This window comes from Drosophila navojoa, chromosome 3 (assembly GCF_054131105.1).
Source record: "Drosophila navojoa isolate 15081-1374.11 chromosome 3, UAZ_NAV_1.0, whole genome shotgun sequence".
Classification (NCBI taxonomy): Eukaryota; Metazoa; Arthropoda; class Insecta; order Diptera; family Drosophilidae; genus Drosophila; species Drosophila navojoa.
The window spans coordinates 27,392,701-27,419,435 of NC_142891.1; the positions used below are offsets into that span (position 1 = coordinate 27,392,701).

At 38.4% G+C, this 26,735-nt stretch overlaps 7 protein-coding genes across 7 annotated transcripts; 4 read left to right on the forward strand and 3 right to left on the reverse strand.

The window, feature by feature from the left end:
- The first annotated feature begins 3,551 nt into the window (after positions 1–3,551).
- On the forward strand, positions 3,552–4,790 carry LOC108649614 (uncharacterized). Its single transcript, XM_018098585.3, has one exon. The coding sequence runs from the start codon at positions 3,670–3,672 to the stop codon at positions 4,609–4,611; it is 942 nt and encodes a 313-aa protein (XP_017954074.1). The 5' UTR covers positions 3,552–3,669; the 3' UTR covers positions 4,612–4,790.
- A 1,194-nt stretch (positions 4,791–5,984) lies between these two features.
- Positions 5,985–8,907, reverse strand: Ent2 (Equilibrative nucleoside transporter 2). Its single transcript, XM_030385967.2, has 3 exons — positions 8,177–8,907; positions 8,038–8,091; positions 5,985–7,009 (listed from the first exon to the last, which is right to left on the reverse strand). The coding sequence occupies exons 1-3, from the start codon at positions 8,648–8,650 to the stop codon at positions 6,173–6,175; spliced, it is 1,365 nt and encodes a 454-aa protein (XP_030241827.2). The 5' UTR covers positions 8,651–8,907; the 3' UTR covers positions 5,985–6,172.
- A 424-nt stretch (positions 8,908–9,331) lies between these two features.
- Positions 9,332–11,118, forward strand: Trmt6 (tRNA methyltransferase 6 non-catalytic subunit). Its single transcript, XM_018098578.3, has 3 exons — positions 9,332–9,742; positions 9,804–10,431; positions 10,712–11,118. The coding sequence occupies exons 1-3, from the start codon at positions 9,413–9,415 to the stop codon at positions 11,053–11,055; spliced, it is 1,302 nt and encodes a 433-aa protein (XP_017954067.1). The 5' UTR covers positions 9,332–9,412; the 3' UTR covers positions 11,056–11,118.
- A 2,017-nt stretch (positions 11,119–13,135) lies between these two features.
- COX5BL (Cytochrome c oxidase subunit 5B-like) lies at positions 13,136–14,056 on the reverse strand. Its single transcript, XM_018098597.3, has 2 exons — positions 13,666–14,056; positions 13,136–13,606 (listed from the first exon to the last, which is right to left on the reverse strand). The coding sequence occupies exons 1-2, from the start codon at positions 13,865–13,867 to the stop codon at positions 13,326–13,328; spliced, it is 483 nt and encodes a 160-aa protein (XP_017954086.1). The 5' UTR covers positions 13,868–14,056; the 3' UTR covers positions 13,136–13,325.
- Positions 14,057–14,278: 222 nt separating this feature from the next.
- On the reverse strand, positions 14,279–15,897 carry COX5B (Cytochrome c oxidase subunit 5B). The gene is made up of 3 exons (XM_018098598.3): positions 15,671–15,897; positions 14,718–14,891; positions 14,279–14,659 (listed from the first exon to the last, which is right to left on the reverse strand). The coding sequence occupies exons 1-3, from the start codon at positions 15,750–15,752 to the stop codon at positions 14,553–14,555; spliced, it is 363 nt and encodes a 120-aa protein (XP_017954087.1). The 5' UTR covers positions 15,753–15,897; the 3' UTR covers positions 14,279–14,552.
- Positions 15,898–16,120: 223 nt separating this feature from the next.
- IFT52 (intraflagellar transport 52) lies at positions 16,121–17,849 on the forward strand. The gene is made up of 3 exons (XM_018098577.3): positions 16,121–16,358; positions 16,447–17,092; positions 17,155–17,849. The coding sequence occupies exons 1-3, from the start codon at positions 16,246–16,248 to the stop codon at positions 17,698–17,700; spliced, it is 1,305 nt and encodes a 434-aa protein (XP_017954066.1). The 5' UTR covers positions 16,121–16,245; the 3' UTR covers positions 17,701–17,849.
- An 819-nt stretch (positions 17,850–18,668) lies between these two features.
- Positions 18,669–21,911, forward strand: LOC115563258 (intraflagellar transport protein 52 homolog). Its single transcript, XM_030385966.2, has 3 exons — positions 18,669–18,737; positions 20,542–21,153; positions 21,216–21,911. Exons 1-3 carry the CDS (start codon positions 18,669–18,671, stop codon positions 21,759–21,761), a joined length of 1,227 nt encoding a protein of 408 aa, XP_030241826.1. The 3' UTR covers positions 21,762–21,911.
- The last annotated feature ends 4,824 nt before the right edge of the window (positions 21,912–26,735 follow it).

Genomic DNA, 26,735 nt, shown 5'->3' on the forward strand with positions numbered 1-26,735 from the left:
AAAGTTAAGTGGTCCTATGAAGAGATCCCCTAGAATGAGCCAGTTCGATCTGGATCTGCATGGGTTGGCGTCAATGACTGGAAGACCGAAAATTAAACGGCAGATAGATATACAATTGGTTAAAGATATATGTATATTTCGAATCAGCGAAGTTACGGACATTTTGAATGGCAGACACTCAGTTTATCTATGAGTATTATAACCCAACTAATCTTAAAAACAGCTCTTCTATCGCATGTAGTGGAATTACGAAACGATCATGAATTATCAACACTCCTAACAAGGTTAGTAAAATGAGTGTGTGTGTGTTTTTTTTTTTTTTCAACTACTTAGGGGAGGTTCATGACTTTGCGCAGCCCGTTTCTCTTAGTGTACTTATAAATCAAGTTCCCACCCTGGGGACCGAATTAGAAATGAAATATGAAGGCCGGCGTTCTGAGTGTGCCATTCAATTAGCACTGCCAGCATGTCTGCCAAAATCGAACACCGTGAAAAGCCCAACGACTGCAAATCTGCATAAAACATGTTACCAATTGCAGTCCAAAGCTGACCGCGTTCCCAGCCATCCTCCTGTGCATCCTGCTCTTTTCATGGCCGACGAGGCGGCACGCAAATGGCCACCAAATGCTCGCCTGGCATGCAAAGCAGCTCACCCCTGCCCCACTACCTCCTTTCTGCCATAAACCAAAGAAGTTGTTGGAAGGGGAGTGAAAAGTCGACCAAACTTTTGACTTAATTGGCCAATTGCTTCGGCTGCTTCTCACAAAAAAGTGTTGCATATTTTACAGCGCAAGGCGTCTCAAATTTTTTGAATAGTAATCATTTCATAATACCAAGCACTTGCCCAGCGCTTAGAGGGGCGTATCTGCACCTAATTGCCAAATCAAAGAAGCACACCGTCGTTTTCGTTTACTTTCTGTGGGCGTTGTAGAATGCATACACCTGACCAACTCCAGAGCCAGCAATTAGCTGGTTGCCCACTTAACTCAAGGCAAAACGGACGAAAGCGCTCAACCGACTGTACAAAAAAGAAGAGAACCTTGAAGGTGTATAATACACTCTATTGGAGTTCATAAAATACAATATAATACACTTTTTTGCAGTTCATAAAATTAGTTAAATATATTTAATTCCGAGTAAGCATCACTAATGAAACAGAAAAATTGTTAAAACTTTAATGAAATCTAATAAACATGTTTTCATCAATATGATATAACATATAACTTAGCTAGGCCGTATACCTTTTAGATCCTAGTCCACTTTAAGCAATTTCACAGAGTTACAGGTCCAGTATGAAAGGCGCTAAGTTTCCAGTTAGTCCTAACCTTTAGAGTAACTCAACGTTTAGATGGAGTATATATGTTAATTTAGTCTTGTACTTCTACACACCAAATTTATTTCTTATTGCTTTTAACTCACGCGAGCTTTTTAAATAATTTTTAAAAAATTGTTTACTTGTAAGTCGTCTACACAACCTGAACCATTGTCACGTAGGTATGCATATATACATATATATATTACTCGTTCAATGAAGTTTCTAGCTATAAGGCTGTAAGGGACAACATTTTTCTCGAATTGTGAAGCCCCTGTAAGTGTTGCATCAGATTGGACTTCATATTTTAATAGTATTTTAAGTTGAGTTTTAGAATTTGTCTGTTTAATTTATGCAAAGCTTGACATTCAAAGGCACAATGACTCTAAGTCGATTAATTTTGGTTCTAATTCAGAGCACACAAGCTATATTTGGCTCTGGCCAAATGCCAATCAATGCGCGCTCCTTGCCCTGCTCTATGGTGGACCACGAAGGGGCTCCCCGCCTAGTTTACATTCGGCAATATTTTTTTTTTTTTCGGCGGGATTAATGCTTTATATAAAGACGGTCAGAAACAGCTACATCGCATATAAATAATTTACATTTCGCATGGTCACGCACAAATCGTATGAGAGGGAGCTGCGCAGACAAACTGACAAAGCGAGGACTGACGCCGAGCCCTCCCTCCGCTTTTCATGTTTGGGTCTGAGAATCGGAAGGCTTGGGCTTGGGCTTGGGTTCGGGTCTGGGACTGCATGATGCGTACAGAAGTGACAGTTAAACATGGAAACACACTCAACATGTTAATTGGTATGCAAGGCATAGAGGGGCGTGGCGTGGCAGCAGGCGTTGGGGCGGACAATAAAAGTTTTGCTGCCTTTTTGGAAACAATGAAACTGTTGGTCATGACAGTGAAATTCTTTTTCAGTGCTATCGATGACGTTTTCCTCCTCATTCAATCAATATGTTCTAAATATAAATCACAAAAGTGTACTATGAAAAGGTAATTGTACTATTTACTAAGACATATTTTTTCATTTTCGTACTACATTGAATTGGGATAAACTGAAAGTGCTGAGCGAATAGATGCAGGCAATATTTAATTAAATATTATTATTGTAGTCACATTGATTATATATTGTGAACATCAATTTTATTATTATCGTAGTCATCATATCATCATATCAAAAACATCTTTTTGTATAGTATAATGATAATATTATGTTCTATGATATATTATATTATTATTAGACTATAATCGGATTATATTAATTATATTATACTATGTTGACTTAATAAAATTTCAGAAAAAAAAAAAACAAGTAAGAAGACTCTAGTCGAGACTGCTCGACTGGAGATACCCTGAACCCTCCAAGCTGTTATTCTAATCACTCCTTTTATGCACACATACATACATACATACACATGCGTCCACATGTACGTATAAGTCTGCGCTCTGCTAACTGCGCAGTAAGCAGTGACTGAAAAAAACAGAATCAATTGTTCGATTATTCTCGATAAAAACTCTTACTGCGTATCGTATATCAGCTCTCTAGCTCTTATATCTTCTGAGATCTTGTCGGTCATACGAACAGATGGACAAGGCAATATCGACTCAGCTCGTCATGCTGATATATGTACATATATATATAATGTATGGGGTCTGCGATGATTCCTTCTGCCTGTTACATAATTTTTCACAAAAACATTATACCCTGATTTCCAATTTTCAATGAGTTCAATGAAGTTCAAGAAGTTAGCGACTGCGAAATATTCAGGGCCAAAACGTTGTCAGATCTCTTATCTGATTTCCCATTTCGTTAATAAATGTACATACATAGTATATGAACATACATATGTAAGTATTATTTCTGTGAAAATCAGTGGAGGACGTCAATTTAAAAGGCCTTTACATACATATATCATCAATATCTTCCATAGCTGCGGATTGATGTGCACTCAAACGGGCAGTCAAAGGGACGGACAGCAAAACACACACTGCAAAAAACTAATATACACATTACACTATCGTAAATGATTTGAAATTTAAGTACTTTTAATTAAATGAGTTTTTAATAAATTACATTTTGCGCCCGTTGATTTGAAATTGATTTTAGTATTTCTGTATTTAATAAATATATTAGATATATTATGCGTTTTTCAAGCAAACGGTCACCCTACACATAAGCAGTTTACTGCAACAGCTGTTTGTCATTGTACTGCGCCACAGCTGTTGGGATTCTTATTCCCAGTAAACGGTCACACTGCACGCAAACAGCAGTCACTTTTTAGTAACAGCTGTCATCTTGTTGTTCTATTGCCGTTCAGGTGCTTCGCTCTCTTTTGTCGCTTGATTAATGAGAATGAACATCGATGAGCTAAATGACGACTGTCTCTGCATTATCCTGGCATATCTGCCACTGCGCGATCAGATAGCCATGGCGCGGTGCTCGTTGCGCTATGAGCAACTGCTGGCCGATATTGTGTGGAGGAAAGCGCGCTATCGTGAAGTATCCATATCGGATGACATGTTGAAGCCACTTAATAAGGAGGACTATATGTTCTTCTTTGAGGTTACGAGCCCACATATGGAGAAGCTGTATATCTGGAATGTACACGAGAAGGCCTTCGACTCGTATTTGGGGAGGCATTTGCTGCGACCCGAGCTCGCATTCTATTTGTGCTTGAGGCTCACAAACCTGCGCGAGCTCTGCGTCACGGATGACTACATGAACAATAGCATGATACAAATTGTGAGCAAAAGCTGTCCTCATTTGAGCAGCTTAAGCGTGTCGAGCTCCTATATAACGGGCCAATTTATGGTCGATCTGCAAAACCTGAATACGCTCGTGGCAAGAGAGTGCTCCATCGAGGCGTCGCACCTGACTGAGATGCTCACCCAGCTGCAGTTAACCACACTGGACGTCACAGCCAATAGATATAACATAGAGCAAACTATACTGCAAGCGCCTACAGCTAGGCTGTTGCGCCTACAGCGTTTGGGCATCTCGGATGCAAAAGACTTTGGCTTTCACATCGGCGAGCAGCTGCCGGCGCTCAGGGAGCTGGTGGTCAGCTACCACGGCGTGAAGGCGGAAGACTTGCGAGATATGTTGGACAATACACGGCAACTGGTTGTGTTGTCCGACTCCAAATTCACAAAGCGCCTGCAGTCGATCATGTGCAATGTGGTTGATGTGGAAGTAGCCCTAGAGCAGATGACGGGACTGGAAACTCGGAGTCCGCGCGCCTCTCCTCAGTTCTGCGAGCTCTTAAAAATCATTTACAAATGTAAATAGGGCATAGAATGTTTCTACTTTGAAGTTATTTTTACAATCTTGCGATTAGATATTCTAATTTTGGCAAGCGACATTCACACAAGTACAGTGCAGCCTTAGTTTGAAAAACCTTATCTGGTCTCAATGAGCTGTGCTGAATTATTAGAGATTTCGAAAAACGACAAGCAAACATTCAAAAACTTTTCCAAATTTTACAAAAAACAATACTGAAAATTTGTTATTGATTTTTCCATAGTTATTATTGATAGTTCCATAGTTTCAAATCGAAGTGCAATTAAATTTTTCTGGACGTTTTTTAATTATAAAACGAAATGACAATGACCAAAAAAAAAAAAAAAAACATTATACCCTGATTTTCCATTTTCAATGGGCTCAGGGTATAAAAAGACAAGACAAATAAAAACTGTTAAAACTGTCATGTTACAAATAAGTTATTAAATCAATTTTGTTATTTTATAAAACTAATGATTTCAAAGCTAATTTCATTATACACTAATTGTAAATTTATTTTTAAAGTATAAGAAATCGGACGATTTGAGATTTACTTTGAAAAACCCTCATATGAGTACCCAAAAATTATATTTATTTGATTTTAGGCTTTTTCTGCGTAATTTTGAATGATATGTCAATAAATTCCTACTGTAATTACTCTTGATTTTATAAAGATCTGAACTACCTCTGTATTATGGCATTTCGTAAACTTGATTCCTAGAATTTTATACTATATATTATGTCGGGTGGGCCTAGTTCGATTTCGATAATTAAGCGACTCTATAACCGAAATGCAAACTTTAGCATTTATTAAAGAGCTGCACTACCTCTATAAAATTGATTCTTAAAATTTCGTATTATATATTATATATATTATCGGGCAGCGCAACAGCTTGTCGCTAAGTCTAGTTCGATAATTAAGCGACTCTATAACCGAAGTGCAAATTGTATCATTTATTAATTGGGCGATTACATGAAATTAGTTTCTATGCTCTTTCATTAGGTAAGAGATTATTGATGGTTAAATAATCATCTATCGATCTATCTATATTAAGTTAGAACAACAAACAATATCCACGCTTAATGAGGATTTAGAAGAAGAATCGTTGTCTCAACATATCAACAATATCTTATAGAAGAGTATTTCGTTGTGCATAAAGTAATTGCTGTCCTATTAATATATGTTGATAGAAGTAATTATATAAATATTTTTTTCTCGTTTCCTTTTTATCGCTACACACTTTTATTGCCTATATCTTAAATAGATTGCTCAATGGAATAAATTATTCCAGTTCTGTATTTCTATCATATTTGATCTTCTCTGTTTGTCTGTTGCGAAATTAAAGAATACTTATTTCAAATTAATAAAAATGTCTCAGAGATTAGTAGTAAGGTATTTTATCTTCGTAACACTGAAGATATTTCGTTTATTTTGTACGTATAGATTCTTACAGTCAATGATCAATATATAAAATTTAGTTTGTTTCTTTAATAATATCCATTTGTTATTTGGGTTAATGACATTTGTAAAAAAGAAAATGCTCTTCATTTGTTGAAGCAGAACAAAATTTCAAAGTTGTATGATTAATGGACTCAAATAGGAGAACATTATGCCGGAGAAAATTCCCGTAATAAGGAAGGCAGAGGCAAACATGCCGGCGGTTACTTGATATTTGGCATGAACAGTGCCTGGTGCATACATCATGCCCAAGGAACTCAAATAGCCAGAGCTGTACGACATAATTATCGCAATCAACCAATATACCCATTCATTTGTTATATAAACGGGCAGAGTCCTTACAATATCCTTCGGTACATAGTTGCAGAACAGTAGAAGGGGAATGAAGACAACTCGGAGCACAACTGGAACAACAAGATACTTGGGCTTGGGCCACTGTACCCATGATGTAGTCAGGCTGCCCAGCATAGCAAAAACATTGAAAGTGAGGAAGCAGGTGACCAGTGTGAAATATTTGCTGCCTACGATAAAATCATCGGTGCCCTTTATGTCCGAATGAACAGCAGGGAAAACGGCTAAAGTGACAAAGAAGGTGAAAAACACGTTAAAAAGCTGTGGCGAGGCTTTCTTAAATATTTGCCAATAAGGAACATTTAATTGAGATCGGGAGTCCGATTTCTTTTCGTTATTCAACATTTCGTAATGCCGATAGAACTTGGTTAACGGCAGCGCAAAATAGGTATCAAAACAGAAGAGCAAAATCAAAATCGCAGTCACGAAATAATATATAGCCGATGTACGCATCGATGTGAAGAACGTCGTACACAGCATTGACATAATTGTGGCAAAGCAACCGCTAATATTAGATCCCAGCACAACGGCACCCGTATACTTGGGGGGCAGAGCTGCAACAAGTCCGTAAATTGTACTCTGGTAGATGCCATTGCACTGCAAGAAGAACGAAAACAAATTGCAAATTAGTTAATTGATTAATAAGACAAAATAAGGCGGTATATTGATAGGGAACGGAGAAGGACAGAAAGAGAGAGAGTTGCAGGTAAGGTGAGGTGATATTTCTATATGTATTTGTTTACTGACCAATGAGAAATGTGACGAATTGCTTGTTAATAACGAACAAATGGCATTGGTTAATACGATGAAGTCAAGTTCGGATTTACTCGCACCCACAATTTCTTTCATTTGAATTGTACGAAGTGAAGTCGGTGTATAATAGATTTCAAAAGCTCGTTTTTCCGTTCCTGTCCTGGAGCATTTGCAGTAAGACGCAGTCATCGACATTTTAAAGTTTTTATTGCATTGCTCCAATGCTTGTTACTCGGTCCATAAATAAATAATGCATATTCTTTAAAAAGGCTCACAGTTGAGTCGAGGTAGTTTTGTCCGTTCTCCCTCTGTTCGTGTGTATAAATACCTCAATCTTAGAACCTATAAAAGCTAAAGACTGGCGATTTTTATTATAGATCCGTGAAATAGTCGGTATTTTTTCCGTTTCCCATCAAACTTCTTCTTCTTGTTAGACCCTTATTGCACCTATTGATAATTAAAGATTATTTATATTTGAAGCAACTGGAAGGAAGTGCATAAAAACGAGTTGCAAAAAATTGAAGCTAGGATTCCTAATTTCTTAGCTCTTAAATCCTTTACTATATTGCCCTTAAGTTGACATCCACAAAGAATATTTTTAGCTGCGTATCAGAGGTAGTCTTAAAACAGGCTATTAATAAGTAATAAAGTAGACAAGAATCATAGAAGGAAGAACAGCTGCAGAAGGGGGAAAACAATTTCTTTTTCTGACTTCCAGAGGTTAAAGATTAAATGTCAATTAATTCAAAGAAGGCGAAGTAAATCAATATGTTCGTAGCGATAAAGACAAGACTGTAGATGCGAATCAATGTTATATAGGGCACTCTGTTGGATTGGGGATTGGGGTATTAAGCTTCTGTACCAATACATACCATGTTTATAAGTACAATTGAGGTCATAGTTGCCCAAAAAAATATGCCGGGCCACTAAAAATAGACAGAAAAATTAGATTGTTGTTCATGTATATGTATGTAGTTGTATATAAATACTGCATGTAAGCCACGTGCGTACCTCATATGAGTCCAACATAGCCAGCACAACGGTTATGATAAGGATAACGATTTCCAATAGAATGCTATAAACAATGCGAGTTGTTAGATCACCGCCGAAATTAACAAATATATTTATCCAGTTGAAAAGAACATTGGGAATTTGCGATGCAAAGCCTATATTCTGCATAAAGTTGCCGCGATAGTTAACTTCAGTTTTGATCGTGTAATTTTCACCTAGTTTGAAGTCCTCGAAATACGATTTCGCTGTTATAAACATATTCCAAGGCATTAGCGTGCCCAATCCATGAAGCAGAAAGATGAAGAAGACCAACTTATATTTATCAACTGGCGGCTGAAGATCCGATACAATTTTGGATACTATCGACCCTTTGCCTTTCGGATCCGATTTCATCTGCGACTCCCACGAGGGATTAAGGGTCACCGGCTGTTTGCCTTCGATGAAAGGCGATTCTTCACCTTTGCCGACAACCATTTTGCTTTGTTTTCTATTTCTATTTTCTTTCCGACTGATTGCTTTCAACAGGCGCGGCTCCAATCAACTGTTAATTAGTAGTTGCTGGGTGACAACAGGTTATGCGATTACTCCACCAACGAGTAGGGGCAACAAAGTCCAGGGCCCGTTACGTCGGCCTCTGATGTAAGGCAAGAAAAGGCACTTCTAACTGATAGATTAAAATTGAGCGCGGCTATTTATGAAATCTCAGTAGATTACGATGATTTATAAACACATGCTGACAATCTCGTGGCTTACCTAAAAAAAATAACTCGTATTTGCCGAAGAGTTGCCACCTTTTCCTAATTGTCGATAACCGAACGGTAATTCAAATATGATTCTGGTAAAAAAAATCAAAATAAATAAATAAATAAATTAAATACTTCTAGGCATGATAAAAATTTATATGATTTTTAAATTAAAATGTTATATTATCGGTTGAAAAATTTTTTAGATTTATTCAACCAATAAGGGTTTCTGTTAATATAAGTGATAAGCTCCGATCTTGAAGTGTTTAAGGTCAAGTAGTCTTAATTAGAATAACATCGAATTTCACGTTAGATAACAATAATAAAACGCCAGGAACTATAATTTTATACATTTTCTCTCACTCAATACATCATCCCTGCTGATTGCAGTCCATTTTTTCGCCCGATTGGTTGTTATCGATAACTGCATTTTTTGTAAAAAGCAGCGTGCTGTTCTGTTGCCGTTGAATTAGTGAGAATAGATTTAGCCGCGATGGCGATAATTCAGTTAGGTGATTATGTTGTCATTCAAAGGCAAAAATATACAAAATTGCAAAAATTTGGAAGTCTCGATGCAACAGCAACATTAGGCAAGGAACACTTGGAGCTAAAATCACTGCTGGATCAGCCATACGGCTCGACATTTAAGATGTGTGTAAAAGAGTCGAAGGCGGGCAAACGTGGCGCACAGCGACAGCACAGTCTTGAACTGTGTACCGAAAATGAATTACGAAGTATTAGAGACGTGCTCAATATATCTAGCAGCGGAGCTGACAACCGGGATATTAGCGACAATGGCGAGGCACAATCGCTGAAATCATCGGTAAGTGAGGCATCAAATGAATGAATGGTAGATCCTTATAAGCTCGCTTTTACTCTAACAGGACATCGAGCAGATGCGTGAGGAATGCAACGAGTCAAGCAAGATCATTGAGAAGCTAGTGGAAAACTCAAAAACGTTTCACACCCGCACCGAATACTCACAGGATAAATATCTGCTGAAGAAGGAGAAGAAGTATTTTGAGTTTGTCCAAATTCGCCAGCCCACCATACGTCTAATGGCCGACATATTCCATCGGCAGGATCCAGATAAAATAATGGGCATACGTGTGGATACGCTCTCACAAATTATTTCCTACTCGGGCATATCCGGGTTTGGCAACTATATGCTGTACGAGAGCGGCACGAATGGTCTCCTTCCGGCAGCCATGCTTAACTCCATGGGCGCTGGCACAGAGGCAACACTGGTCCACATGCATCCAGGCAATGTGCCGCAGAAGCAGGCACTACTCGCTCTCAAACTGCCTTTGGAACAGCAACAACGCTGCATCTCTGTAAATTTGTATTCAGTGCTGCGTGAATTCTACCAGGGCGACAAGCCAGAAGCAACAAATTCCGCTGACGACGAAGAAAAGGTTGAGGCTGTGACTGAGGCTGAGGTGACTGCAGAAGAGCAAAGCGAAGGTTTTGAGCCCAGCAGCAAGAAGGTTAAATTGGATGAGTCACCCAAATGTAAGCGATCTTTTTCTAACTAATTAACAAATTCTCCATTAAAAGCATCCACTTTAACCTAATGCACTGCCTTTCCATGCAGTTGAAATCTTCCTCTCAATCGATACTGTTGGCTAGAATATTATCTTCAATCAATTCACATTTTGCTTTTTTAATCGAGTGGTTTCTGTTTCCTTAAATCTGTAAGCTAACTAACTGATTTACCACCTGACTAATATCCAATCGAAAATAATCTTCCTTTGAATCACATTAATCTCTGCTCCCTCTTTCTTTTCCAAAGCCAATAAAGCACCTCCTCGTTGGCAGGTGGAGAATAAGCGCGCTGCCGTTTTGATGAATGAGAAATTCGATAGTCTAGTGATGGCTGCAAAGGAGCATCCTTCGAGTATATTGCAAGCATTATTGCCACTGGTAAAGCCCTCGCGACCCGTTGTCATCTTTGGCACGTGCAAGGAGCTGCTCCAGGAAATATACATGGAGCTGAAGACAACGGGAAAAGTGACAAATCTACATCTAACATCCAACTGGATGCGCACGTATCAAATACTGCCTAACCGCACCCATCCGGAGGTCAACATGAGTGGTAACAGTGGATATCTCTTGACGGGCTACACATTGAAATAGCAGTGGATCACATGCAGCTCCAGTAGGAGAATCTAGAAAGCGAGATACGCCGGATAGATCAGACTAGTTAAGTAGTTAGTTAGTTCACAAAAAAACTCTTTATATTACGTATTCTTATGTTTTCCTTAGATAATTAAGTATCTATAAGATTATTTAGCGTAAGTTACTCTGTCCTACTTGGCTCAAACAGTCAATTTTATTAAATGCTATTAATAAAACAAGTAACAAAGCTCTAGTCGAGACTGCTCGACTACGAGATCTCCTGAACCCTTCGAAAAATTGTTATATCAAGTATTCTTGGCGTCTTTCTACTTACAAGAGACACACACACACACTCTCACAGGCACACTTAGGCAAGCACGCATAAACTTTCATGCGCGGAGTATGGGCATACTATGGGAATTAAATTGTTCCAACTAATAATAAACCCTCACAAAAACCGGGAAACAACGGTAAACTTAGAATATACGACAAAAAGAATCGAAAAAGCGAGATTTGTAAAAAGTTTCCTGGCAGCTGCTTTTTGTTACTTTTTTTTTTTGTATTTGTTATTTTCTTTAGGAAACGTTGTTATTTTACTAATAAGTTTGATGTTTAATTTACCAATTTTCATTTTAAAAAATAAATTTGAATATACCGTTTTTATTACGCTTCAAAACAAAAAATTAAAAGGTTTTCTCTTCACTTTCTTTCCAAACTGTGTGTGTATTCAAAAATCAGTCGCTCAAGGGTTCAGGGGTTTCCATAGTCGAGCAATCTCGACCATAGCTTTCTTTCTTGTTTATTATCAATTGCTTAAAGGAATGCAAATAAAGATTATTAACATGAGCAAGTAATATTCTAGTCCACTCTAGTCTAGAAAGGTCAGGAGAGTCCACTTTATAACTGTAATTAATGCTGCGATGATACAGCTTTAAGATATTAGTAATATGTGGCGTGTAAGTCCCCATATGTATGTATGTATGTATATATACAATATTCTTGACCAACGACGAGTGGAGTCGATTTAGCCACGATTTATTCGATTGACGTTATGACCGTATATACATATGTATCTAGCTAGAGCAAAGGATTTGAATTTTTGAACATCGAATTTTTACTTTACTTACAAACTAATCTAGAGGCGATCGATACTCACTGATGTTCACATTTAGCCTGGGCCAATATATACATAGCTTTGAATAGTTAGAAACCCAGATCACTCGGGACTCAGATTATCTCGTAGCGAGCACCTCGAATAGAGTCTTCTTACTGATTATTTTTTCAACCCACTGCAAGCACCGCACTGTGCTCACAGAGGCGTTGACGTGTTATTTATCTATTTTTTTTTTTTTTTTTCTTTTTTTTTTTTTGCAAACTTAAGCTTGCTTTAATAATTATGAATGAAATACTATATATATATCTAGAAACAATAAAAATAAATAACAAACATAACTTTCTATATTTAATAAACATAAAATGACTTTTCTGGGCTAGGAGCACGACTGAAGTTTTTTATTTGTTGCTACACTACTTTTTGTTTGTTTGTCGATTTAGTGCGAATGAGCTCATTCCTAAATTAAGAGTAAAGCGTAATGCAAGATGTTGTAATGCTATTTTGGAACAAAAATTGAATGCATCATCTCAATTGAGGCGAGCGCACTCATTTCCTTCTTTTCGGCTTCACGTAGTCACTCATTTTACCAAAAGTTCATTCGGATGTACACATTTTGTGTTTCGCCATTTATGAGCATCTATGTCTGTGACGAAAGCTTCATTGATGCACTAATTCCAGAATTTGTCCGATACCAAATGATACTTGAATCACCCAAGTGAAAGACTCAATCCCAAGTCGATGTAGACAACGAATGCACTCAAACCATATTTGGCTTTTTTCTAGATACATCAATAGGTTTAGATTTCAATGCAATGCCTTGTTCCCTAAGCAGAAGTCGAATCGATAAAAATGCAAATATACTCTATTTTTAGACTAAAGGAAATTACATATAACTTCCATTCATCACATTCATGTTTTTTAATTTCTGATAATATCATGCAATGTTCTTTGAATACCTTTCGAGTTTTGGTTTAAGCCTGTGTCTTAGTAGATCAGTTCAATATTTGTAATTGTTCTAGTGTTGGAATGTGTATGTTAAGGTGTCCCAGTGCAAGCATGTACAGATGTGTCCATGCACGTTGTTGTGTGTATGCAGATACATGAGCTGGTATGCGTGTGTGAGTAGATACAGCGTCCCATTTAGGTTATTCGCGATAAACAAATAAATTATATTTCAAACAGCGGGCACATTCTTGAGCACGAAATAATGTCCGCACTCGCAGCGCTTGGGAGCGCCCTTCTCCAGCCACATCCACTTCGCTGATCGATCCCCAAGGCAGATGCAGCCCACAATGCGGCCATCGAAGGCGGAGGGCACCTCCGTGGGATCGTTCTCCCTGCCGGCACCTCTCTTCATGGGCTTCTTCATAGACCACGGATCGGTGCAGCCGGCCTTACGCAGCATCAGCTCGCGCTTAAAGATGCCCGTAGCCAGCTCCAGGTCATCCGTCAGCTCTGCGCCATGTGAGAGGACCCATTAAAACTAGCTGCAGCATCACTTAAGCCCTACTTACGCTTGTTGCTGACTGGCGTGGTGGCAATGCCACGATTAGCCACGCCCACAAATCCCTTGATTCCAAGAGCTCCTAGCACACGCTGCATGCCGAGCTCACGCAGCAGCGACCCCAGCTTCCGTTCGCCGCGGTGCGTGAGCTGCGATACGAGACGCTTTGACGCGAGCGGAGACTTGAGAAGACGCGAGATAAAAGACGACATCCTAGCTAACTATACTCATCTATATAGTATATGTATGTGTGTGTCTATAAACACATATATATTTGTGTATATATAAATTTCTTTTTGTTTACTTTTTAAGAAAATGAGTTGTATTATACGTTTGTAGCTCAATGTAGCATTCACTTCCCGACGAAGTAAATATTGAATATTGAGCTAGCAGCGGAGAATGTTGACAATATAGAAAAGTTGTTGGCCTACTTCGATAGGGTTCAGATAAAATTACAATTCGCAATGGATTTACGAAATGAAGCTTAGTGGCTGCCAGGCTTACATTACTGGATTACTTATTCTAGTATAGTAACACGCTACTTGGAGAAATTCAAGATCTACCGTTCAAAGAGACACGATCCATAGCTCTAGAACTCTTTAAAGTATTTGCTAGGTTTAAAATTTGTTTAAATGTTGTTTATTTAAACGTTTTTACACGTGTCTCGATTGCATTCAGCGTGTCCAGCCAAAACGTAAATAAAAGCTTCTTCCAGACGCGGTGCATATGCATTTTGCATTTGGTTTCGGTTTTTGTTTAAATTTTGGTTATTTGGATTGATGTTTGTTTTTATTTGGAAAGCTATTATGTTGACTTTTAGCTTAATAGTTGTTGTTTTTATGTGTGTGTTGTTTGTTTTTGTTATTAATTGGTTTATTTAATTAATTAATAATAACTTTAAACAGCTGCCTTCTCAACCAACTTGAACCAGTGGCCGCACTCACAACGTTTCTGGTTGCCCTTCTGCAGCCACATCCACTGTACATAGGTCTGATCCTCCTCGCCTGAAAGTTCATGAGATAGTAGATTATTTGCCCCAGCTAATGTGTGAAGTCTACTTACAGATGCAGCCAACAATGCGGGCATCGAAGGCCGATGGAATCAGGTTGGGGTTTTCCTTAGTGCCAGCACCGCGTTTGAAGACCTTCATGTCGAAAGGATTATCGTTGCCGGCCGCCTTCAGCAGCAGTTCACGTTTCTCGATACCCGTGGCGTGCTCCAACGGGTCGTTCATCACTACGGAAAAAGGAGCATTTAGTTGAGTTTATCATAAACCGAGCCCGCAATTTATGCAACAAAAGTATTGTATTAGCCTATTTACTATAGTCTGTTAACACGGATTATTCAGATGCTGAGAACAATATCTTGGATCACTAACAGTCCTTTCACTTCCATTCTTTTCTATATGCAGATACTACCTTACCTCTGACTCATATATTATATATAAAGTAGGGTGTCACTTTTCTCTTGTTTTTATGCAAACGGCATTTTCACTGTATCACTCTCTACATATGAGGCTCATATCATAGAATAAACGTTGTCTTCGGTAATTAGCGTTTTCTCGCTACAAGCACTTCACTCCGCCCCTGGTTACATTAACCGCTTGCTGAATCAGCTGTCTGCGCACATTGATTATATAAAAGCCTTAACTCCTTCGACATTAACACGCACAAATACACTACTGCCAATTATTAATGTATTAGATACTAGCGATAACGAAGCCAGGTGCGAATTATGATTTTTGCGTTTTTATTTGATTTGCCATAGAATGCCAAGGCAAATAACGCCTTTGCACTGGACACGGCTATTACATAACCTCCAGCATACAGTGACACATTTGTTGGTCATTAGAAATGTATATAAAACCTTGTTGCACTCACAGCAGGCTTTGCAACGCCTTTGATTTAGATTTCTATTATGTAATATGGATGATGGAGGCGCTGCCTTGGTAGCGTTTCCCTTGCCACACGGACAGGGCGAACGTGACGGCTGTATTCCGCGTTTTTATTACTTACTTTTGCAGGTACGCACGGAGTTGTATGTCACATTTTGGCGTGCGGCGGCACGAAGCGCCATGCGTCCACAAATTGATGCCATTATTGTTCGTTAAGCAAAGATTTGTTGATCTTGGAAAGCGTTGAACAACCGAATTCTTTCGTAATTTTTCACAGCGAGACTCAGGGCAGGTGTTGATTAGTGAGTGGTATACGGTGGTTCGCAACTGATTCGATGATGGAGTCGATTTCGCTGCACTATCGAACCAGTGTTGCGCAATCGTGCGCACAGATGCGCAGCAATTGTGCTGCCAGATGTTTCGATAAAAGTGCTATGCCGCCAAAGTGGCTAAGTGCAGTTTATTGCAAAAAAAAAGATCTGAAACTTTTCTAATTTCTGTGATTAATGTCTATGCAAAGGCGACTTAAAGTGTTTGATATTTAAATGTCTAGTGTATTATTTAAGTAATGCGCTTTAATGTTAAAGCTAACAGCTGTGCGGTTTGTTGTTTTGTTTTGCCGGATATTGCTTAGCAACCAAAAACTGAATAAAATATTTAATGAAAATCTAATTTAATAATAAAAAAGTTTAAAAAATGTCGCAAAAACCGACAATTTGCTTTGACATATCTAAAAATGAACGTTTTCAAATAACGGACAACTACAAAATGTTGCATCGCAAGCTAAAGGCCAACTGGAATGTGGAACAGTAAGTTGAATGAATCTGATTAGATTTATGCATCTATGTACATACGTATGTATATAACTTATGGTATTACACTATATCCGATTCATAGAAACGAAGTTGAGCTAAACAATGAGTGCTTGGCGCGCACTAAGATTTTCGTATTGGCTGGACCTCAGGACCGCTTCACCGAGGAGGAGTTCGAGGTGCTCAAGGATTATGTGGAGCAATCGGGCGGCAGCTTGTTGGTGCTGCTCGGCGAAGGAGGCGAACAGGAGTTCAATACGAATGTCAACTTCTTCTTGGAACAGTACGGCATCTACATCAACAGCGATAACGTGGTGCGTCCGCATTACTACAAAAATTTCCATCCCAAGGAGTGCATCGTGGGCGGCGGCGTCGTCTGCGAGTCCATGTGGCGCCAATTGCTGAAACGAGACATCGAGAAGGTGGACTACGACTTCAGCGATGAGAAGTACAAGATACACTTTCAATATCCCTACGGTGCTACGCTGAATGTTTCCGAGCCGGCCAACGTGCTGTTGACCACGGGACCTGTCGTGTATCCCTTCAATCGCCCCTTGGCTGGCTACTATAGCAATGCCAAAGGGGGCAAGATATTGGCCCTGGGCTCAGGATACATATGGCACGACAAGTATTTGCAGGACAAAACGAACGATGCCATGCTGGAGTATGTGGTCCAGCTATTGGGCACCGATGAGATAAACTATACGCACTTGGATTTCAATGACGTGGAGGTTTGTAATTCTTATGCATCCGGTCGGAAATTGATTTGCATTAAAGTATTATTTTCCCACAGCTAAACGACAATAAACACTTCACGGACCTGGCCTTTCTGTCCGATATGCCCAAGGCCTGTTTGATCGACTCCATTGGCACGGAGATGCCCTCGGACTTTAAGCAAATGTTCGACATGTCGCTCTGCTCGCTGAGCAATCGACTGCTGAAGGATGTGATCGACACCTACACGCAGCTGCATGTGAACTACGAGCCGCTTCGCATAATTAAACCGCAATTTGAAATACCTTTGCCACCGCTGCAATTGGCCACTTTTCCGCCAATTTTCAGTGAGCCACCGGCGCCGCCCCTCGAGCTGTTCGACCTGGACGAGACCTTCAGTCCGGCTCGCTCGCAGCTAGCTCAGATAACTGGGCAGTGCTTGCAGGCGCTGCGCTCCAAAGAGCCAGCTCGGCGAGCGCCCAATCAGCGCGAGCTGGAGAACTATGTGAAGGAGTGTGCACGCATCACGGCCATCATCAGGGAACAGCAGGAGATGCCCGCCCGTGAAATACTCAACATTGTGGCACGCCAGATCACCAGCTATGCCCCCTATGCTGAGGACTAAAGCCCCCAGCAGGTGATCCAATTACAATTATTAGCCAACAATGCGAATTCCATGCAACCTCTAGCTATCTTTTATCTTCAATACCCTTTAAAAGTGTATTGCGACAGTGTCGAGCTATGTGCGTCTAGAATCATCTCTGTCTATAATTTCTTTATTTGTTTATTTGTAATCAGCTTGAAGTTTGAAGAGCTGAGAAATTCAAATGCCTAATAATGTTTTAATTCAACATACAAAATTATATTTAATTAATAATATAAAATTATTCTGAATTCAGTCACATTGAATAAATTAATTAATTATTCCCAATCTGAAATTATTGATAAGTCATCTATGTTTAAACTTGTAGCGTTATATTAGTTTCTGTATTTTTGTGTTAAAATTGAGTACTTATATTAATTCTTAAGGAGGTACAAGTAAGGATCTCTTACGCTATTCCCATCAACTGAGTATTCTAGAAACTATAAATAGTTTTGATACCTTTTAAAACAGATAGAGATGAAATAAAATAAAATCTGTAATTAGAAAAGCATTTTTTTTGCTTTTCATCAATACAAAATATAAACAAGTGTCTAAGACTAAAATAATTAATAGTAAATTATTATCAAAATTAAGATAAGCATTTTTCATGTATGCATGTATTTAATGTAAAGTATAAATATATCGACGATTTAAATGAAAATACTTCGCTTTATATTGCTATAATTGAAACAGTTCGCTTCCTCTATGCTTGTATACAATATATGTGTATATCTGAAGAGTAGGTAACATTCGTATTCCCTGCTTTATTCTTTATTAAGTTTGCTTTTTGTCGAAATCAGCATAAATTGTGCTTTTTGTTTGAGGAGCTCTTTTTTTTTAGTCAAATTGTAAACCAAGTCCATTTTATGTAAACATGTTGGCGACTCGTATTCAAACATGGCCGGCGTTCTCCCTACACTCTACACTGTACACTCTACATTCTGCACCCAATGCCCGATCCCTATGCCCCTTGCCGCCTCCACAGTTTGTTCGAAAAGTTTGCTTCAATTACGCAGAAGGTGCAGAACGTTTTTGGTCCGTAATACAAAACCTGTGGGAAGTAAAGCTATATACTTACCAAAAATCCACAATATATGTATTTATAGCCAACAAAATTATTGTTTACTGCACTTCATTATTTTTATTAATATTTCCCACATACGGGATGGAGGGCGGAGGGAGTGGGGACTGGGGCCTTGTATTCCCTCTGGGAGTCTAGTTGTTTGGTTTTTAGGTGGCGACAATTTGTTTCTGTTGTTAAGAGGAAGGGGGGAGGGGTGCTAATTGTGTAGTAGGGGATCGCTGAGGGGTGTGCTCGAGCGTGTGTGAAACCGCTAGTTAATGCTTGTCACAACAAATGCCCGTCATCAATCGCTGCTCCCCCATGCTCCAGAGAGCTGCCCCACCGAAATGCGGCGCAACTGTTTGCTAGAAAATATCCTGTTAACAAAAAACTCTGCAACTGACGCCTGTAAATTTAATTCTAGTTTTTATCACGCCTGAAGGAACTCTCAGACACAAAAAAAGAACAGACACAATTCTCTGGAGCTTTCGTTCTTCTCGAGCAGCTGCAACATACGCTAATTCGTCCTTCTTATTAAACAAGCAGAAAACATATAATAAAATATTCAACATATAATTATTTATATTTTAAATTTAAAGCTTAGCTAGATATTGAAATGTTTGCTATGAGAATGGACTTAAGTATGTTTGATGATGATCTAAATCAAGATCGAAATTATTATAGTATCTACATACAATATATTGATCTATCTTCCATATCCTTGAATTATTGAAGTATACATTCCTCTATCATAAATAAATGAACATATCTTACATTATTTACATAGTAAGCCTACAATTCACTTCTGAATTTTTCCTATTGTATATATAATTATGATTTAGTTGAAAAGAACCAGTGTGTCCTGTACTCTTAAATGAAAAATGTACACAACAGCTTTGAATACCGAAATTTGATTGATAAGAAAGTGTGCCATATAAATAAAATAAAATGTATAAATCTTATATAGTAATATCTATTTTTCAAATATGTGCCCAATGTATATGAAATGAAAGCCACTTAAATCATTTCATTCCTTAAAGATAGAAGGCCAAAACAATTGATGGGCTTAATTGCATCTTACCATGTTCTTAATGTATGATAATGCATTTTTGGTATAAATTGTAATAAATTGTATCACGAGTTCTGCCATCACCTCTTTATCCCATAAATAAATTCCATGCTTTCAGTTCATCTTGGAGAAATTAACGTAATTAAGTTGACCTTAGTTTTGTCAATATCTTAAATATATGATTATACAGTCAAAAATTGTTTGTTGTAAAATTTTTTAATTATTCTACGGATGATAATAAGACTGAGAAATGTTAATGATGCGCTTTGCTATGATTAAATCACATACATATATCAATACATTAATATTTCTTCGGAAATATACCTTTCAAACTCTATTGACATATAAGTCTCCTCAAGCCCGCTGAGGTCTCTACGAAAGTAATGTAAAGTTTTCAGTATACATGTATATTATTTCATATTTATTTTATATATTATTTTATGTAATACGCTGTTTTATGACGTATCAATACTTTAGAGAAGTCTTAATATTAAATTATTATTGAATTGTTCACTTATATTAGTTAATATAGTCTGTGCTTGTACTCATTCACGAAAGTGAATTTGTATATTGGCTTTGTGCAATGTCCGTCTTGTCTGTGCGTCTGTCCGTATGAAAACAATAATTTTCGGCGCTATTGAAGCTAGAGAAATTTGGAGCACATACTCGTATATATCTCCGATTTATAAAGCGCACTAAGATTTTCGTATTGGCTGGACCTCAGGACCGCTTCACCGAGGAGGAGTTCGAGGTGCTCAAGGATTATGTGGAGCAATCGGGCGGCAGCTTGTTGGTGCTGCTCGGCGAAGGAGGCGAACAGGAGTTCAATACGAATGTCAACTTCTTCTTGGAACAGTACGGCATCTACATCAACAGCGATAACGTGGTGCGTCCGCATTACTACAAAAATTTCCATCCCAAGGAGTGCATCGTGGGCGGCGGCGTCGTCTGCGAGTCCATGTGGCGCCAATTGCTGAAACGAGACATCGAGAAGGTGGACTACGACTTCAGCGATGAGAAGTACAAGATACACTTTCAATATCCCTACGGTGCTACGCTGAATGTTTCCGAGCCGGCCAACGTGCTGTTGACCACGGGACCTGTCGTGTATCCCTTCAATCGCCCCTTGGCTGGCTACTATAGCAATGCCAAAGGGGGCAAGATATTGGCCCTGGGCTCAGGATACATATGGCACGACAAGTATTTGCAGGACAAAACGAACGATGCCATGCTGGAGTATGTGGTCCAGCTATTGGGCACCGATGAGATAAACTATACGCACTTGGATTTCAATGACGTGGAGGTTTGTAATTCTTATGCATCCGGTCGGAAATTGATTTGCATTAAAGTATTATTTTCCCACAGCTAAACGACAATAAACACTTCACGGACCTGGCCTTTCTGTCCGATATGCCCAAGGCCTGTTTGATCGACTCCATTGGCACGGAGATGCCCTCGGACTTTAAGCAAATGTTCGACATGTCGCTCTGCTCGCTGAGCAATCGACTGCTGAAGGATGTGATCGACACCTACACGCAGCTGCATGTGAACTACGAGCCGCTTCGCATAATTAAACCGCAATTTGAAATACCTTTGCCACCGCTGCAATTGGCCACTTTTCCGCCAATTTTCAGTGAGCCACCGGCGCCGCCCCTCGAGCTGTTCGACCTGGACGAGACCTTCAGTCCGGCTCGCTCGCAGCTAGCTCAGATAACTGGGCAGTGCTTGCAGGCGCTGCGCTCCAAAGAGCCAGCTCGGCGAGCGCCCAATCAGCGCGAGCTGGAGAACTATGTGAAGGAGTGTGCACGCATCACGGCCATCATCAGGGAACAGCAGGAGATGCCCGCCCGTGAAATACTCAACATTGTGGCACGCCAGATCACCAGCTATGCCCCCTATGCTGAGGACTAAAGCCCCCAGCAGGTGATCCAATTACAATTATTAGCCAACAATGCGAATTCCATGCAACCTCTAGCTATCTTTTATCTTCAATACCCTTTAAAAGTGTATTGCGACAGTGTCGAGCTATGTGCGTCTAGAATCATCTCTGTCTATAATTTCTTTATTTGTTTATTTGTAATCAGCTTGAAGTTTGAAGAGCTGAGAAATTCAAATGCCTAATAATGTTTTAATTCAACATACAAAATTATATTTAATTAATAATATAAAATTATTCTGAATTCAGTCACATTGAATAAATTAATTAATTATTCCCAATCTGAAATTATTGATAAGTCATCTATGTTTAAACTTGTAGCGTTATATTAGTTTCTGTATTTTTGTGTTAAAATTGAGTACTTATATTAATTCTTAAGGAGGTACAAGTAAGGATCTCTTACGCTATTCCCATCAACTGAGTATTCTAGAAACTATAAATAGTTTTGATACCTTTTAAAACAGATAGAGATGAAATAAAATAAAATCTGTAATTAGAAAAGCATTTTTTTTGCTTTTCATCAATACAAAATATAAACAAGTGTCTAAGACTAAAATAATTAATAGTAAATTATTATCAAAATTAAGATAAGCATTTTTCATGTATGCATGTATTTAATGTAAAGTATAAATATATCGACGATTTAAATGAAAATACTTCGCTTTATATTGCTATAATTGAAACAGTTCGCTTCCTCTATGCTTGTATACAATATATGTGTATATCTGAAGAGTAGGTAACATTCGTATTCCCTGCTTTATTCTTTATTAAGTTTGCTTTTTGTCGAAATCAGCATAAATTGTGCTTTTTGTTTGAGGAGCTCTTTTTTTTTAGTCAAATTGTAAACCAAGTCCATTTTATGTAAACATGTTGGCGACTCGTATTCAAACATGGCCGGCGTTCTCCCTACACTCTACACTGTACACTCTACATTCTGCACCCAATGCCCGATCCCTATGCCCCTTGCCGCCTCCACAGTTTGTTCGAAAAGTTTGCTTCAATTACGCAGAAGGTGCAGAACGTTTTTGGTCCGTAATACAAAACCTGTGGGAAGTAAAGCTATATACTTACCAAAAATCCACAATATATGTATTTATAGCCAACAAAATTATTGTTTACTGCACTTCATTATTTTTATTAATATTTCCCACATACGGGATGGAGGGCGGAGGGAGTGGGGACTGGGGCCTTGTATTCCCTCTGGGAGTCTAGTTGTTTGGTTTTTAGGTGGCGACAATTTGTTTCTGTTGTTAAGAGGAAGGGGGGAGGGGTGCTAATTGTGTAGTAGGGGATCGCTGAGGGGTGTGCTCGAGCGTGTGTGAAACCGCTAGTTAATGCTTGTCACAACAAATGCCCGTCATCAATCGCTGCTCCCCCATGCTCCAGAGAGCTGCCCCACCGAAATGCGGCGCAACTGTTTGCTAGAAAATATCCTGTTAACAAAAAACTCTGCAACTGACGCCTGTAAATTTAATTCTAGTTTTTATCACGCCTGAAGGAACTCTCAGACACAAAAAAAGAACAGACACAATTCTCTGGAGCTTTCGTTCTTCTCGAGCAGCTGCAACATACGCTAATTCGTCCTTCTTATTAAACAAGCAGAAAACATATAATAAAATATTCAACATATAATTATTTATATTTTAAATTTAAAGCTTAGCTAGATATTGAAATGTTTGCTATGAGAATGGACTTAAGTATGTTTGATGATGATCTAAATCAAGATCGAAATTATTATAGTATCTACATACAATATATTGATCTATCTTCCATATCCTTGAATTATTGAAGTATACATTCCTCTATCATAAATAAATGAACATATCTTACATTATTTACATAGTAAGCCTACAATTCACTTCTGAATTTTTCCTATTGTATATATAATTATGATTTAGTTGAAAAGAACCAGTGTGTCCTGTACTCTTAAATGAAAAATGTACACAACAGCTTTGAATACCGAAATTTGATTGATAAGAAAGTGTGCCATATAAATAAAATAAAATGTATAAATCTTATATAGTAATATCTATTTTTCAAATATGTGCCCAATGTATATGAAATGAAAGCCACTTAAATCATTTCATTCCTTAAAGATAGAAGGCCAAAACAATTGATGGGCTTAATTGCATCTTACCATGTTCTTAATGTATGATAATGCATTTTTGGTATAAATTGTAATAAATTGTATCACGAGTTCTGCCATCACCTCTTTATCCCATAAATAAATTCCATGCTTTCAGTTCATCTTGGAGAAATTAACGTAATTAAGTTGACCTTAGTTTTGTCAATATCTTAAATATATGATTATACAGTCAAAAATTGTTTGTTGTAAAATTTTTTAATTATTCTACGGATGATAATAAGACTGAGAAATGTTAATGATGCGCTTTGCTATGATTAAATCACATACATATATCAATACATTAATATTTCTTCGGAAATATACCTTTCAAACTCTATTGACATATAAGTCTCCTCAAGCCCGCTGAGGTCTCTACGAAAGTAATGTAAAGTTTTCAGTATACATGTATATTATTTCATATTTATTTTATATATTATTTTATGTAATACGCTGTTTTATGACGTATCAATACTTTAGAGAAGTCTTAATATTAAATTATTATTGAATTGTTCACTTATATTAGTTAATATAGTCTGTGCTTGTACTCATTCACGAAAGTGAATTTGTATATTGGCTTTGTGCAATGTCCGTCTTGTCTGTGCGTCTGTCCGTATGAAAACAATAATTTTCGGCGCTATTGAAGCTAGAGAAATTTGGAGCACATACTCGTATATATCTCCGATTTATAAAGTGCTAAACTTTTAGCGTTAAACTTAGCTACTAAATTGCTGATGGGGTGTGAATGAGTATTCTGAACGTTCTTAACTGTTCTATTTGAGCGAGACGATAGCTCTGAAGTTTGATTCTATATTTATGGGTTCCTTATTATCTCATGTATACTCATAATGATTATTCTCTGTATCTCGTGCCTTGTATACTCCATAAATGGTTTTCAGTAATAATCAATCAATCAATATTCCCAAGTTCTTGTCTCTCCTCAATCCATGGCCCTCGTTCGGTGGCCATTTTGTTGACCGCTAAATGTTGCTGATGTTGTGTGTGTGGGTATGAGTGTGTGGGTGGCGCAGAAGGAGCAGAAGGGGAACTTTGGTCCGCAATAAGCTGCAAGTAAAAAGTATGAAGAGGTTGGGCTGAAATACGATCTGAGCCAAGTAGGAAGTTACCTTGAGTGCATTTCTACATATTGACAGTGACAATACTGTCCACGACAACGTTGTTGCTGTTGTTGTTGGTTGTTCATTCATGGTTTCAGTACAGCAAACAGGTTCACAGGCTCAACAGAAGCCGCACAAGTTTTTCCTACCATTCGCTGCGGCTGTCGCTTCTTTCACTTTAAACAGAAATAAATGAAAGCAAAGCAAAAAAAATAGAGATAGAGAGAAAGAAAGAGAGAGAGAGAAAGAGGCTCAAATGGAAATGGAAATTCAACTGCATTCGCTCGTATCGCAGACCATTTGCCAATGTCTGAACAGCTGTGTTTGTTGTACTTCCGCCTCGGCTCGGTCGCTGCCCTCTCCACCACTCCACATTCACGTCCGCGTACCTCCTCTGCGTGCAAATATCATCATCGGAAAGTCAAGAGGTTTGTTTGACTTTTGGTCGGCATCCTTTTAGCAGCTGTGATTGCCGACTGTCTGGCGAGCGCATCTTCACTCGTAAATTATACAGTGACTGACAAAAGTTATCGCGCACAGATACACACGGGCACACATTTGTCACCTGTGCGCTGAAAATTCGGGGAAAACCCTCATGAAAAGCGTGCCCTGATGCGGGTCGCGGACGAACATCATTTTAATTAAATTACACCACCAAAACGTGCGACATCACAATAATTTTCATTGTCAAAAATTGGACAGCATAAAAAACCACACGTCTGCATCGTATATCCAACAGATACAACAACAACAACAGCAACAGATAGCGTGACAGCCAACAACAACAACAACAACAACACGCTTCATCTATCGTGGGAGCGAAAGAGCTAGAGGAACACTCACACACACACTCACACACATTGAAAAAGAATGTAACAATCAATTAACAGGTAAACGGCCTAAAGCATCCAACATAAATATTTCATTTAACCCTTGAGTGTTCTTTAAGCAGCGACTGGATATACTAATGATAATGATGAACTGATTTCCTCTAATCTCGTACAGTAGCTTACTGTACCACAATTTATTTAGCTGATTCATCAAACCGAGTGATTAGAATTATAAGCTCTATAAGTTCAATGCAATGATTCAGGGGCTTGTCGAGCTAGGTTTTCAATGTGAGTCTATAGGGTGTTCATATGAAAATCCGCCCATCTTGGCTTATTCATAAAACACAGAACATATGCCGGGATCTACGCAATACGACTTCACTACCGTGAATCACTTTGTTTCAAAAGGAAATACAGTTCAAATTCGCCGGGCGTATAACCCTACATCTTTTTTTTTTTTTTATTTTTATTAAATAAAAACATATCTATTTAATAATAAATGAATACATATATGGATCCGTCGAATATGGACAGGCTTGTATATAACTAGTTCTGATCTTTAAGGAGTATGTACATTATAAGAATTTTTAGAGTAGTCAGAAGAGAATTAGCAGGGGTCAATACGAGATTTCGAATAGACTAGACTTACGATATATACAGCATCAGTTAGTGAGTTAACTTTCAGATTTGGGAATCTCGATTTTATTATATTGCAGATAGTCGAATCTATATTCTTACTGAACCCGTGTAGTGGCGATCACACAAGGGTTAAACATCGATACCGGTGACCCAAGTCTTATGTCCCTCTCTGCCGCTTGGCACGCTTCATTGTCAACTTTGGCCGTTGTTGTTGTTGTTGTTGTTGTTCAAGCTGTCTTA

Excerpts from the sequence above, each read along its gene's own strand:
- LOC108649614 (XM_018098585.3), top strand. The coding sequence starts at position 3,670 with ATGAGAATGAACATCGATGAGCTAAATGACGACTGTCTCTGCATTATC.
- Ent2 (XM_030385967.2), bottom strand. The coding sequence starts at position 8,650 with ATGGTTGTCGGCAAAGGTGAAGAATCGCCTTTCATCGAAGGCAAACAG. Across the intron at positions 8,092-8,176 it reads CTATGTTGGACTCATATGAG|TGGCCCGGCATATTTTTTTG; the intron begins GTACGCACGTGG and ends GTCTATTTTTAG. Across the intron at positions 7,010-8,037 it reads CAATTGTACTTATAAACATG|TGCAATGGCATCTACCAGAG; the intron begins GTATGTATTGGT and ends TTCTTCTTGCAG.
- Trmt6 (XM_018098578.3), top strand. The coding sequence starts at position 9,413 with ATGGCGATAATTCAGTTAGGTGATTATGTTGTCATTCAAAGGCAAAAA. Across the intron at positions 9,743-9,803 it reads CACAATCGCTGAAATCATCG|GACATCGAGCAGATGCGTGA; the intron begins GTAAGTGAGGCA and ends TTACTCTAACAG. Across the intron at positions 10,432-10,711 it reads ATTGGATGAGTCACCCAAAT|CCAATAAAGCACCTCCTCGT; the intron begins GTAAGCGATCTT and ends TCTTTTCCAAAG.
- COX5BL (XM_018098597.3), bottom strand. The coding sequence starts at position 13,867 with ATGTCGTCTTTTATCTCGCGTCTTCTCAAGTCTCCGCTCGCGTCAAAG. Across the intron at positions 13,607-13,665 it reads CACGCCAGTCAGCAACAAGC|AGCTGACGGATGACCTGGAG; the intron begins GTAAGTAGGGCT and ends CACATGGCGCAG.
- COX5B (XM_018098598.3), bottom strand. The coding sequence starts at position 15,752 with ATGGCATCAATTTGTGGACGCATGGCGCTTCGTGCCGCCGCACGCCAA. Across the intron at positions 14,892-15,670 it reads CTCCGTGCGTACCTGCAAAA|TGATGAACGACCCGTTGGAG; the intron begins GTAAGTAATAAA and ends CTTTTTCCGTAG. Across the intron at positions 14,660-14,717 it reads CCGCATTGTTGGCTGCATCT|GCGAGGAGGATCAGACCTAT; the intron begins GTAAGTAGACTT and ends ATGAACTTTCAG.
- IFT52 (XM_018098577.3), top strand. The coding sequence starts at position 16,246 with ATGTCGCAAAAACCGACAATTTGCTTTGACATATCTAAAAATGAACGT. Across the intron at positions 16,359-16,446 it reads GCCAACTGGAATGTGGAACA|AAACGAAGTTGAGCTAAACA; the intron begins GTAAGTTGAATG and ends TCCGATTCATAG. Across the intron at positions 17,093-17,154 it reads TGGATTTCAATGACGTGGAG|CTAAACGACAATAAACACTT; the intron begins GTTTGTAATTCT and ends ATTTTCCCACAG.
- LOC115563258 (XM_030385966.2), top strand. The coding sequence starts at position 18,669 with ATGCCCGATCCCTATGCCCCTTGCCGCCTCCACAGTTTGTTCGAAAAG. Across the intron at positions 18,738-20,541 it reads TTGCTTCAATTACGCAGAAG|CGCACTAAGATTTTCGTATT; the intron begins GTGCAGAACGTT and ends CGATTTATAAAG. Across the intron at positions 21,154-21,215 it reads TGGATTTCAATGACGTGGAG|CTAAACGACAATAAACACTT; the intron begins GTTTGTAATTCT and ends ATTTTCCCACAG.